The 13950-nt window shown below is 42.0% G+C and overlaps 2 protein-coding genes across 4 annotated transcripts in view; one reads left to right on the forward strand and one right to left on the reverse strand.

Annotated features, from left to right (window-relative positions):
* Positions 1-6124, reverse strand: part of yipf2 (Yip1 domain family, member 2) — a gene marked incomplete at its 5' end in the record, with an annotated part of 13408 nt that extends 7284 nt beyond the window's left edge. For both annotated transcript variants that reach the window (XM_032538131.1, XM_032538132.1), the window contains 8 exon segments: positions 883-1065; positions 1840-2006; positions 2113-2229; positions 2997-3084; positions 3213-3293; positions 4215-4375; positions 5474-5539; positions 5748-6124. In XM_032538131.1, coding sequence (XP_032394022.1) covers positions 883-1065; positions 1840-2006; positions 2113-2229; positions 2997-3084; positions 3213-3293; positions 4215-4375; positions 5474-5504 — 828 coding nt within the window.
* The window catches only part of timm29 (translocase of inner mitochondrial membrane 29), a 14084-nt gene extending 2229 nt beyond the window's left edge, over positions 1-11855 (forward strand). The window contains exons 1-2 of one of the 2 annotated variants that reach the window (XM_032538134.1): positions 6613-6840; positions 10976-11855. In XM_032538134.1, the coding sequence (XP_032394025.1) occupies positions 6735-6840; positions 10976-11643 (774 nt within the window). In that variant the 5' untranslated portion in view covers positions 6613-6734 and the 3' untranslated portion in view covers positions 11644-11855. Of the gene's footprint in view, positions 1-6612; positions 6841-10948 lie in introns of those variants that run through there. The other variant, XM_032538135.1, reaches the window with a different exon arrangement.
* The last annotated feature ends 2095 nt before the right edge of the window (positions 11856-13950 follow it).

Here is a 13950-nt window from a genome sequence, read left to right on the forward strand (position 1 = left end):
GAGAGACGGCTGACTCATTATGAACGGGTCCAGCACGGGTCGAACGGCGCATACACACAGCGTGTGTATGAAATGTCTGTATTGTCACTGCGCTGCATTTTTATGAACTGTGATATTCTCGCAATGGGTCACATCTCTGGCCCAGGTCCTGGTCCAGGTCCAGGTCCAGCAGCTGCGTCTCACGCTGTTACTCTACCAACTGAAGTTAGTTGCATTCAGTAACTTCTTCTGTGTTCTTCGCCGTGGCGGCCGCGATAGCAGAGTTACCATGGAAACACTGGTACAATACAGGTTTGCCCCTCATACTTAACAATATACAGCTGTGAATAAAAAAAAAACTGTGGACCAATGTCGGAAGTGTGGACGGCGGCCGCTCTTGGAGAGTAGAGGAGAGAGAGTAAAGGAGAGATTCAACACAGGCACGACTTTACAGACAAAATGGGTCATGTAACGGAAAATTAAACCATATCCATATAAACAGCATTGCAGCGGATGCGAGGACATTAGCACCGGTGCTTCCTAGAGGAGCTAACAGCTAACAGACGCTACTAGCTAACAGCTAACAGACGCTATTAGCTAACAGCTAACAGACGCTAGCACCGACTAGCACTGGTCACCGCTGTTGTCTGAAAAACACAGCCGGGACAAAGTGTTGCGTTTACTGGTAAACTGGTAAACCTTGAGACTGACTTCTGACTGGCTCAAGATCAGACGGCTTTACGGAGCGGGAGATTGGCTTTGCAAAAAAACCGGAGCGTTCTATGAAATGACGCTTTTAAAAAATAATCGCTCGATCACGCAAATTTGATCGTGGGAAGTCTAAATCGTGATCGCGATTAAAATTCGATTAATTGTGCAGCCCTATCCCAGGGGCCCACTGACCTTGCAGCCCACAGCCAGCAGCGTGTGCAAAACCACGATGGTCACAACCGTCGCCACCGCCGCCACCTTGGTGTCCTCCCGGACAACAGGCCAAAAGGTGAGGACCAGGACCGAGCCGGAGATCACCATGGCGACCAGGATCAGCGTCCAGCGCAACCACTCAAACGGAATGATCCACAGGACCTGGAGATGACAGGGTTGCACGTTGTTTACATATTATTAAGGTTTGTGTTGTTAAAGACAATATTCCCACTAAGCTGTTTACATGGCTAATGAAAGTCAATATTCCACTAATGTTCCCATAGGAACATTATCATAACATGATCTATATCATCAGGTGGAGTTTTCCCCCCAGCCGTCATGGAATTGTAGAAATTTCAACTTTTCTGAACACTTTAAGGGCTTCTTCCTGTTCTTCCATCTGCTCATCTGGGATTCTAACCTCTGGTGGATTTCTGAGGACTATGGTTACCTGGTCCTCAGATCTCTGCAGGGTAAATCCAGACAGCTAGCTAGACTATCTGTCCAATCTGAGGACTATGGGTACCTGGTCCTCAGATCTCTGCAGGGTAAATCCAGACAGCTAGCTAGACTATCTGTCCAATCTGAGGACTATGGTTACCTGGTCCTCAGATCTCTGCAGGGTAAATCCAGACAGCTAGCTAGACTATCTGTCCAATCTGAGGACTATGGTTACCTGGTCCTCAGATCTCTGCAGGGTAAATCCAGACAGCTAGCTAGACTATCTGTCCAATCTGAGTTTTACTACTTTCAAAGTTCCTTCCTGAGGCTATTTTGCAGCGGCAACGCCCATGACAACTGTGATTGGTTTAAAGAAATGCCATTAAACCAGAGCACGTCTCTCTCCCATTCCCGAATGTTGTGTGGACCCTCCTTCGTGGAGGAGGGTCTGGCAAAGCGAGACCACTGTGACCCTGACATGCACGATGGACTCACCGAGGTGGGGATGTAGATGGAGAGGGAGTAGCCGTAGACACACACCGTCTCCAGGAAGGAATAGCCTCCGATCTGCCTCTCAGCCCCTTGCCGCCAGGTCAGGAAACCCCAGACGCCGATGGGCACCAGCCAGGCGTACATGAAGATCACTACGGCAGCGATGGTCACTGTTGTTGGCAGAAGGCAGACTCAGCATGACTCAGCATGGGACTCGGCATGACTCGGTAAAAACTGAGACAAAGTGTGAGGTCAAAGAGGCTGTGGAGGACTGACCTCTGTGGAACTGGGGTCTGTAGTGGTAGGACGGGTTCCCCAGCTCGCTGAGGAATGTGGACAGGTTCCCACTGATTGCTACCGAGAACACCAGAGTCACACAGATCCAGAATGGACCTACACACACACACATTATATTACTAGACACAAAGCCTATGCGTGACTTCTTTGATTCCCTAACTTAAATTAAAGATGCTAATTGGTTTGAGTTATTTTTTAAGAAAAGTTCTAGTGACATTAATGCAATTAAATATTTCATTTCATCATTTGACAGTACTATTAAATATGCATAAATGTCAATTAGAGCGTTATTACAGTAATCCTTAGTTGCTGTCTGTTATGAAAGTTGTTGTTACCGCCGCATTGCATTGTGGGACACTTATGCCGGCGTAGTGTCAAGTAGTGCATACTGTAATATTTTCCCAGAAATACAAAGTAGTATGCAATTCACATCGGTTTCTTACAAAGGTTTGAAAAAATAATGGGACAAAAAGAAATCAAGGGACATTTTGAATGGATAAAAATATGAGATGTGACCATTTTCTAGTTTCTTCACTCTTCTGTGACAGTTAACTGGATGTCTTTGAGACATCTGAGGACGTCCTCTTGGGCTTTGCCAAACACTGATCATGAGACACATTTTGGTTTTGTTTGACCATTTTCTGACATTTTGGCATTGATTACTTAATCTCCAACGGGCATCAGAAACAGCAGCCGACAGCTGACCAGTCCCACTTCTTGTCTCCCGGCGTGTAGTTCCACTTTTTCAGATGCACGTCAACTAGTGCAGCCTCCAACTCCGCTACACACTCCGCTACACACAGCTGTACATCTAGCTTCAATAGCACATACACGGATCAGATTTAAGATCTCAGTCGGCTTACCGTACAGATCTGGGTTACTCCTAAGGTGGTGTTTGACAAAGTTCCTTCCAGGTAACGGCATCACCGAGCCCTTAACTCTGTCCAGAACCTGCAGCACGTGATGGGGTGTCGAGCAAAAGATGTCGTGATAAAATACGTACATGTATTTCTCTGAGCTTATATATACATATATATCAGTATAAAGAGTGTGGTTGTAGAGAGGGGAGGGGCTCGTACCTGCACTGTGTCCACGTTGAAGAAGGACTGATAGTACTCAAAGGTCCAGAAGCCACCACTTGGTTTCTGTCCTCCTAAAAGCTGGACACACACACACACACGATATTATATCAATTCTTTAGACAAAGATACAATATTTACAAGTGCTCTCAGTTAAACCCGTTATTAACACAAACCCATTTTAACGGCGTCGATTTTTATTTTTTTTTTAAATCGCAAGATTAACGTTCTTTTTGGCCTAGCAGACTTTGTAGTTTTTTTTTTTCCACATGCTGTTGCAACAACTAGTAACGTTAGAAAAACTACAAAACAACAAAATGGACATAGGACAAAAAGAAATCAAGGGACATAAAATAGACAAAATGTGTGATGAATTGCAACTAATTGCGAGTTAACTATGACATTAACGCGATTAATCGCGACTAAATATTTTAATTGTTTGACAGCCCTAATATTTACTGATATCACAGTAAATATAAAAGTCTGCCACAATACAATTTCTGCGACCCATATGAGACGATACATGTCATTTAACACAGTTACATTTATGGTTATTTTTAAAAATCAACTAAAACACGTTTTGACAGTTTCATTACTAAGCTCTTCCAGACATATAAGTTAAAAACCAACCACTCTTTTTAATAAAAAGAATGAAAATGGGAAAGTGGGAATTTCAAAATAAAGGTGCACCTTAAAGATGACGACATGGATCAATATTTCCACGTTGTATTGATAATATTGGAATTCAATACTTTTTAGGCACCGACTGAATTGCCTCTATTAGTATAGAGTATCAAAAAACACCTCGCCATTCAATATCCAATTTCAATATCTAAGGAGTAAATCTACTCGGTGTCAGTGAGCCAATCAGCATGCTTCTACCAAGATCTCATATTGTTTGTGATTGGCTGGTACATGTTAGGAAAAACACCACGTGGGCTATACCCAGCCCTAATTGTTACACCCTTAGGTGACATACGTCAACACCGATACTTAGCGCACCTCTGAACTCTCCTCCCGGCCCTCCTCATCCTCCGAGAGGTCTAGTTTCACATCCTCCCCTCCTACTGTTGCTCCTGCTGGAGTGCTGGGGCTGGATCCAGACATACTGAGCGTGGAGGCCCCCGGGTCTGCAGACAACAGCTCTGCTGCTTCCTCGAACTCTGCACACATGCAGCAACAAATACAGGCAGTTAGTACTAGCGGTGAGGCTAACGCGGCCCAGACGTCAGGGGACCATATTACAGAAACCTCTTCACTAAGCAGATCCTATCTTAGTTCTTTGGCCGGACCATCATTTACTGAAGTTTTTATCCAAAAAACACCCTTCTATTGTTATTCTGTTACTGACTGCATCGCCACAGTTTTACAACAGTCTTTTATTTTTTTTAACCTTTCACTATCTAGTTTAAATATTGGATCTGTGTTAACTGGAGGTCTCGTTAACAACAATATCTTTAAAAAGGTCCCATGGCATGAAAATGTCACTTTATGAGGTTTTTTAACATTAACATGCGTCCCACTAAGGCCTATATAAAAGAGACTTCAGATACAGTATTAGGGACCACTAAGGTCTAATATTATATAAAAGAGATTCAGATACAGTATTAGGACCACTAGTCTATATAAAAGAGACTTCAGATACAGTTATGGGGACCACTAAGGTCATATAAGAGACTTCAGATACAGTATTAGGGACACTAAGGTCTATATAAGAGACTTCAGATACAGTATATAGGGACCACTAAGGTCCTATATAAAAGAGACTTCAGATACAGTATTAGGGACCACTAAGGTCTATATAAAAGAGACTTCAGATACAGTATTAGGGACACTAAGGTCTATATAAAAGAGACTTCAGATACGTATTAGGGACCACTAAGGTCTATATAAAGAGACTTCAGATACGTATTAGGGGACCACTAGGTCTATATAAAAGAACTTCAGATACAGTATTAGGGACACTAAGGTCTATATAAAAGGACTTCAGATACAGTATTAGAGACCACTAAGGTCTATAAAAAGAGCTTCAGATACAGTATTAGGGGAAAAAGATACATTTCTCTGTTTATTCATATCAAGTGTTAAAATAAAATAATGAAAGATCAATACTTGGCGCCTGTGTATCCATACAGTATTGCCACTGAAAATATCGCGATACTATGCTGTATCGATTTCCCCCCCCCCCCCCCCCCCCCCAGCCTTAACAAGCTAAGCCTGACAGATGGAGAATTAAAAACAGACACCGCAGCAGTCTTTACCTTGGAATTGTAGATCATTAGGACTGGCCATTGCTTCAGGGATCAAACAGGAACCTCATGTAAGACCTGGGAGAAGATGGACACATATGTTCTCATGGTAGACCCTTATTGATTGATAGATCTCTTCACGCATCAAACCGCAACAGCAAGCTCACCAATCAAGTTCTTTTACGTAAACACTTCAATGTTCAGTGATCCCCAAAGTCCCCAAGACATGTCCCCATTCTGCCCTAACTTTGTCCTCTGAGTAGTGTCCAGCAAAGCTTCAACCAACCTGTCCGCAGCGGGGTGTCCCTGGTGGTGATTAGGAAGACGATGGCGTGTCACACAGTCGCCACAAAGCTGTGACAGCTAACACTAGCTAAGCTAACGTTAGGCTATGTTCACACAAGAACTCATGTTTCTCATTTGTTTGAAAATGCTAATGTTAGCTAAAGGACGTATATGACACAGTCCATATAGGTTTAATAAACTACTAGTCATACACTGCTAACGCCAGTATTTATTATACTGTCAGTAGAAGTATATACTGTTACGGCGCAACTGCTGTGGGTAAACGCTAGAACGTAGTTCCGGGACACGTCACCACGTAAACAAAGCAGTCACGTGAACCGCCTTCTTGTTGATTCAAACGCACGCACGCACGCACGCACGCACGCACGCACGCGCACGCACACATACACATACACACACACACACACACACTAGAATTTCTGAACTTTTTGGAATCTATCCAAATTATTAATAATAAGAAATATATCTATATAGCTGATCTACTGTAAGATGTTTTTTAAGGAATTATGATTGTATAGCCTTCACTCCATTTCATCTTGTCTATGTATTGTAGTTTATGTATTTTATATCGTTCTCTACCCTTTTTATTTATTTTTTTTATTTTTTGCTGTTTATATTTTAAATGACTTCCTTTATATATACGGTATGTTATTTATTTACTTATCTATTTTTTTCTATCTTTTTTTTCGTATGATGCCGATTTGTTTAAACATTGTAGCATACTGTAATGCACAATTATGCGACACATAGGATGCGTTTACAATTTCTAAAATATATATTTTCATATATGTGTTAGTAGTCTGGTTTACCGGATGTACATTGCGGGGAGAAGTGTTCAAGTGACAGCAAGCGGAACGTTTGCGTGTAGAGTTTCCTGTCGGAAGATTCACCATGTGAGCCGTCCTCTTGACAACTAGCATGTTTCTGGTGCGTGAAGGTGACCGCACGAGTGGATAAACCCGTTGAAATGGCTTCGTTGCGTGTAGTGAGGAGGATGTTCTGCGTGGCGGCGGAAACGGCAGCAGCTCCGGTCACAAGCAGCAGATGGCAAAGGCTGAAAAACAGTAAAGCGGGTGAGAAACGGAGTCAGCTAACGTTAGCAGCTAACGTTAGCAGCTAAGGTTAGCAGCTAACGTTAGCAGCTAACGTTGCACAGGCGAAACCGCTAACGTTAGCTAGCTAGCTAGCTTTCGACATACGTTAACATTAGTTTATCCTACTGCCCAATTCACTGTATACAGAAGGTAAACAAGATATTTGTATTACTGTTGTAGCTTGGTGCTACCTTTTATAATGTTGCTAGTGTAGCTAGTTGTTATGCCATCTGTTTTCATAGCACCAGCAGATAATATTACCTTTTATTTATTGACCCCTTTTAAAAAATGTCTGTATCTGAAATATGGGTTTCTTTTTAACCAAATTACCACAAAAAATGGATTGGATTCCATACAACGCTCTTTGCAAGTACAATTGATCATTTTCATTCCGGACTAATATCATCTGTTCATTCCTCTTATATTAACTATTAGTCACAATGATTCATAATTTCTGCTTTATTAAACTCAAATATTAGATACAGTCTTAAATACATTATGGTTGTTGAACATGAATTCCAAAATAGTACTGTAGTGGTAGTGTAAAACTAGTGGTAGTAAAGTGGTCTTATTGAAAACTAAAAAAAAAAGTCTGAAACAGGGACAAAAATGTCAAATATTTGTTCGTTTTTTAACCCGGGAGGACAACACAAGGGTTAAACTCGAAAGGACAGCATTGCAATTTTATCAAAATCGCAATATAGACCAGTGCAATATCCAAATCGCAGAGCGGCGCAATATTTGTTAAAGGCAGAAAATGTGTCAAAGCATTATGAATAAAGTGTTGTGGCACTGCAGAGACGTCCAGGCCTACAAATCCTATCCTACAGACTACAGAAAACATCTTTGTTTGGGACATATCCTTGCAAAAATCACACTATAATCATTTTAATCTCTTTAAGATTTAATATTAGTCAATGAAAATGAGAATAGTGACACAAAAATGATCATTACCTTCAATATCGTGAGCCATATCGCAATATCAGTCAAAATAATCGCTAGTAGATATTTCCCCATATTGCGCAGCCCTAGCTGCATCTCATAACCCTAATTTGCTAGCTTGGCTGAACCGGTGTTGTGTCCCTACTGGTTTCCAAACTAACTGGTTTTCTGTATATTGTGTTCCCATGGCCATGCCAATCTCTCTGCATGGTATGTGATAAAAGGGGGGGTGGGCTATTTTAATTCCAAAGACCAAGGGAACATTATCAGGATGATGAGTATCACGGATCCTTGAAATAACTGTCCTTTAAAATAAAACTCTGCCCACCTTTTATGGGAATTTAACATAGGGATTTGTATACTTGTCTCCCTGTATTTTAAGGAAGATCATTTTCCAAAAGAGGGTTTTTAATTCCTCCTCTTTTGTCAACTTTAGCATGGGTTCATAAACGTATGCAAGCCACTGTATATGTTACATGACTCAGTTCCACTGTTGGCCAAAAACACTTTAATGAGCACCATTTCCGTGATAGGGAGCGTTTTCGAACACAGCTTTAGCCTAGTTAGAACATACCCTTCAAAGAATCGAGACCCGATAAGAACCGGAATTTAAAGGAAGAATTGGAATTAGAATCCTTAAAATCCTAACGATGCCCAACCCTAGTTGTTACAAAATATTTCCACTTCACAGCTGTTGCATGGCTCACCTACTGGCAAAGCTAACGTTTAGTACGGGTGGGGGAAAAAAATCGATACAGCATCGTATCGCGATATTTTCTGTGGCAATACTGTATTGATACGCAGTCGCCAAGTATTGATCTATTATTATATATGTGTTGGTCATTTTGTCTGCTTGACAATCCCATTTTGCAGCAATAACATTGAAGTTATATTAACCAACAGAGAAATGTATTTTTTAGATAAAACAGATTCCTTTTGGTGACATCATTGGAAAAAGGGAATAAATGATAAAATTGCAATATATTGCAATATGTTTAAAATCACAATTATCTATTATATGAACATGTAATATGAAATATGTTTGTCATATCTAACTTGACACTTCTAAACGCGGTTTAATAATGAAGGAATTGCCTTTCACACAAAAAACAAAATGTAACTTAAAATTACAAATGTTATTCTAATAACATCAGACAGCATAAGTTGCTACAATAGTGTTTATTGGATTAGCATAATTCATATTTCCCACTTGGTCTTAATTACGTGACTACTACTAACTCTGAAACACATGTTTCGGCAACAAATTTAGAGTTCTAAAATTTAGGTTCTAAATTCGGCAATTTAGAACCTTTTTTCCCCAATTTCAAATGATGTCCCCAAAAGGAAACTTTGTCAACCACCAATCAACTTTTGTCATTTCTGTTTGTTTATCTTACTTTAATTTTATTGCTGCAAAATGGGATTGTCAAGCAGACAAACTGACCAACACGTATAAAATAAAAAATCCATACTTGGCGTCTGTGTGTCAATACAGTACAGCCACTGAAAATAATGATTTTCTCCCCCACCCCTACAGATGTGTCCTTGCAGCTGACATTCCTAAAGTCCAAACTAGCTCAGACGTGTCTTAAGGTTTAATACTGCAAGCCAATTTAGTAAATCACTAATTTGAAACTAGCTAGTAGTTAGTAAGAACTTTAAAGGTGCTCTAAGCAATGTCACACATTTTTTTTAGGTTGTTTTAACATTAACACAGTCACATACAGCAAACATCTCTTCACTATCCACAAGCTGCCTGTCCCCAGAACACACTGTAAAAAACATCTCACAATAGTTCAGACCAATAAAAGCCATTCGGTGATTTTCCGCAGGGCTCTAAGGTGGTGAGAGTGTCACAGAAATGGCCCATTCCTGTGACGTCCTTTTGTGTTCTTCATCCCTCAATATAGCACAAGTATTATATTTCACAGTTAATCTTTTTCATCTATACGATTATAGATCTCAACGCTTCCGACCGCACTTGAAGGCTGCTTCATTTCACAGAGAGAAAGACAAGAGATGGATAAACGGTGCTGTTGCTGCAGGAAACATCCTGCTGTTACGCAAACTCCCGGGCGGCTGAGTGCTGGTGTTTGGTGTTTTAAGAATGTCTTGCGGCAGTCTAAACACACCACCCCCATTCAAAATGAATGGAAAGACCTGTGTGGAAAGACTAATGCTGGATATTCACCCACTCTGGCCGTCCTGATGGAGAGAAAAAATAACAGCGGCCTGCGGCGGAACGTGACAGATTCCACTTTCTGAAAAACTAAATCCGACGTCACCCTGCCGTGGCCAGTCATTTAATTGGTGATCAGACTTGTGAGGCGGTGTGAGAGTCCAGTAGAGTAAACCGGAAACATTGCTGGCTCCGTCGCACCCACAAGAACGTTTTAACAAAAAAAAAAACACAAGCACTCAACTGGCCAGGAGTTTGAGGATCAGCTGACTGACCAAAGCACACTCTCTCCATCTCTGCTTTCTCTCTTTCCCCGTGAAATCAAGCTGCTTTCAGGTGGGGTTGGAAATGTTGAGATCTGTACACAGACGGAAAGCAATGATTGTTCAATACAAAGTCTACTTGTGATGCTTTGGGTGGTTAAAGAACACAACAGGCATCATACAAACGGGCCTTTTCAGTGACCTCCCAGGGCCGACTGATGTGAATAGCTCTTTATTAATCCTTTTAGGATGACTCCCGCAAGGAAATAATGATAAACCTTTGGCTATAAAAAGACATTTACCATAGATAATCAGTCAAGTGTCAATGAACGCTAAGTAGGACTGGGCGATTATAGAGAAAATCAAATATCACAATATTCTTGACCAAATACCGCGGTTTTGATATTGCGACAATATTGTATGGTTGACTATTGGTGCTTTAACAAAATGTTATTCACACAATGAGATTTTTGATAATTATTCCCCAGAAATGATTTAATGTCTTAGTGGGTAAAGGTAAATAACAGAACAGCTAGACCAGTCTGGTAAGATCAGAAAATGACGTCACTTTACAGTAATACAACCTGTAAAACCAGGTAAAGACAACACTCACCATATTACCATACATCCAAAATCTAAGACAATATCTAGACTCATATCGCGATATCGATACCTCGATATATTGCCCAGCCCTAACACTAAGTGTCTGCATCCGTCCCTGTGTCGTTAGGTGCGTGGTGCCGGGGCCTGGTCTCTGACTACAAAGAGGCGTGTCGGGAGGTGGTTGTGGGCTCGTGGGAGCGACCACTCAAAGCCTCGGTGTACGCCACTCTGCTGGGGGGGGCCTGGGCCTGCTTCTACACACAACCCGACCGGTCGTCCTTTGACACCGCCCTGCTGGAGGTCTCCAACCACCTGGGCCTGCTGTCCCCGTGGATCCGCAACGGGACCTCGGACGGCCACGTGCAGAGTCTGGTGAAGCTTCGCAACGAGGGCCGGCTCCGCCACGCCAGCCTGGGCCTCCTGTCCCTGGTTTACCGCGCCGACTACGACGCCGACGCCACGCTGTACGAAGCCCAGTGCTCCAACCTGTTGGTGCCCTGGAGGGAGCTCCCGCAGCGGGTTCTAGACGTGGGCTTCATTGGCCGCTGGTGGCTGCTGGACTCAAAGATGAAGAACTTTGATGTGAACGAGGACGAGTTCAAGAACCTGCCGGCGCACATGCAGGCGACATCGCCACCCAGCGTTCAAGAGGTGGAAAGGAACGAGAGGCTGCACAAAGAGTCCTGGTTAGCACTGACAGTGGAGGAAGAGGAGAAAGAAGTGGACAGAAAGGAGGAGAGCGTCAGCGAGGAGAGCCAATCACAAGCAAGGAAAGAGGAACGGACTCAGGCCTAAGTGCTGTGTGGCTATTTCACACCGCAGGGCAACAACATGCTGGATAGAGGACTCTACCAGGGTAGTTATTCTCGTTTTACATGCAGTGTGGATTCAACAAACGGCTTTTAGCTTCCATTTCCAGCTTTGATCTGTCCAAACTGTTTACTGCCACCACAAAACGGCCAAGGAAGGAGGAAACATCCACCGCTTTGTTCTCGTCAAAGTAAAAGCCCTTCAACTAGAGCTGGGCGATTACCAAATACCTCTATCAATATTGAATGGTTGACAATAGGTGCTTTCACAAAATATGCACACAATGTCATTTTTTCATAAATAATGAGTTAGGTTGATATAATAACTAAAAGGCAAATATGAGAACCGCTTGAACAGCGTGTGTTCAGAAAATGACATCCCTCTACTGTTATGCAGCCTTTAAAATTGGGAAAAGATGACGTGTCTTATTAGAATATTACAATATCCAAAATTTAAGATGATATCTAGTCTCATATTTTGATACAATATCGATATATTGCCCAGCCCTACCTTCAAGATCTTGTTTCTTTGCGATGTTTTTTATTTATTCCAACCTGTTTTGTTTTTTTTGTTTAAAAAAAAGGTAATGCAAATGATTTATACCATGTGTCAATAAATCTGTCAATCATCTGCATATTTCTTACCATTGTTTTATCGCACTTGTCCCACAACTCCAAAAACATAATCATACAGACCTTCAGCTTTTTACTTAAAGGCAATTTTAAGATTTATTTTATTTTACTTCATGCATGAATGGACTAAACAGATGCAGGATATGCACGGACATCGTTATTAAAAAAAAGTAGTATCTCCGGCTTTAAATGTACGCCTCTACTCTTTCATTCGCATGTTTACCTCCAATGTATTAAATAAACTGAACCCCATTAATACATCCCATAGCTGCATTAGCAATATATAATATTCAGGCAGTTACATCATCAATGGCGCATTGTGTGTTTGCATGGGCATTAGTTTTTAGAGTATAAATGTTTTTTTTTTTATTATCACAGTTGTGTTTGGGCATGTAAACATTATATCCTTGTATCATAAACCTTGATAAGCATATATAAGTAATTCAAACACCTACCTACCTACCTGGGCCCTTTTTTCAGAAATGATGTCTCCCTAGGCAAAATTTGTCTTGGGCATTAGAGAGAACACAGGTGGCAGCATGAAGCCTATATTATGATGTATACAATCATACAAATCCTATATCTACAGTATGTACAAAGAAACTTCAGGTAACATTCAGTAACACACAGATCCTCTGATGTCTCTTGGGTGGAACTACTACAAACTAACAAGGGGCTCCAACTTTTTGTAAGGTGTCACAAGGCAAAAAGCCTGAGAGCCACTGGCTGTAACTTATAAACTCATCAGCAACATACTGGAGTAAATGTACTTAATTACTTTGTGTGAAGTTTTTGACGTTCTATATCCATGCCTTTTTACACTGTTTAGTTCCTCTTAGTGTGGAAGCTTGTAGTACCACAGCACACAACAAAGACTCATTAACCCTTGAGTTTGTTCCACTGACACTGACCCCTTGGACTGATAACCCAGCCATGGAGGAGACGACATTAAGCCGCAGTGGGGGTCAAAGGGGACTCATGATGTCTCAGGGGCTGTCACATGTCACCTGGAGGGACTCGGAGGTCAAGGGCCAGCCTGAGCTTTTAAGTAGTGAGCTGCCACTGGAGTCCAGGACTGGTGGTGTGTTAAGATTTAGCCACCAGATGGGGGTGTAATGCAAAAGAATGCATGAGGCCAGCTCCGGTGTTGCTTCAGAACCACCATTTTACACCCCTTTAAACACTAATATCTATGAATGGGGGGGTGGGGGGGGGGGACATCAGGGGCATTATTCCCAATTAACACACATACAAGTGGGATGCACTCACGCACACTACTGAAATGCCTTCATATGCACCATTGACACCTACAGCGTGTCAGTAGTGTGTGTGTGTGTGTGTGTGATAGCATTTTAGTTGTATGTATGTGAGGTTATTGTGAATAATACCCCTGAGCCCCCACCCCCCCACCCCCTCATAAATATGGCACTGCGAGAACACACGATCAAACGGCAGTTAGCCACGATCTGATGTGAGTTTGCATGTTCTCCCTGTGTTAGGACTTTCTCCAAGTGGTCTGGTTTCCCCTCACAGTCTCGAGAGGTTAGGTTAATTGTTGACTAGAAATGGCCCTTAAGTGTGAACGTGAGTGTCTCTCGCTATGTGTCCCCCCTGACGACCCGTCTGGCTGTACCTAGCTTCTTACCCATTGTCAGCTGGG

This window comes from Etheostoma spectabile, chromosome 15, assembly GCF_008692095.1.
Source record: "Etheostoma spectabile isolate EspeVRDwgs_2016 chromosome 15, UIUC_Espe_1.0, whole genome shotgun sequence".
NCBI classification, from domain to species: domain Eukaryota; kingdom Metazoa; phylum Chordata; class Actinopteri; order Perciformes; family Percidae; genus Etheostoma; species Etheostoma spectabile.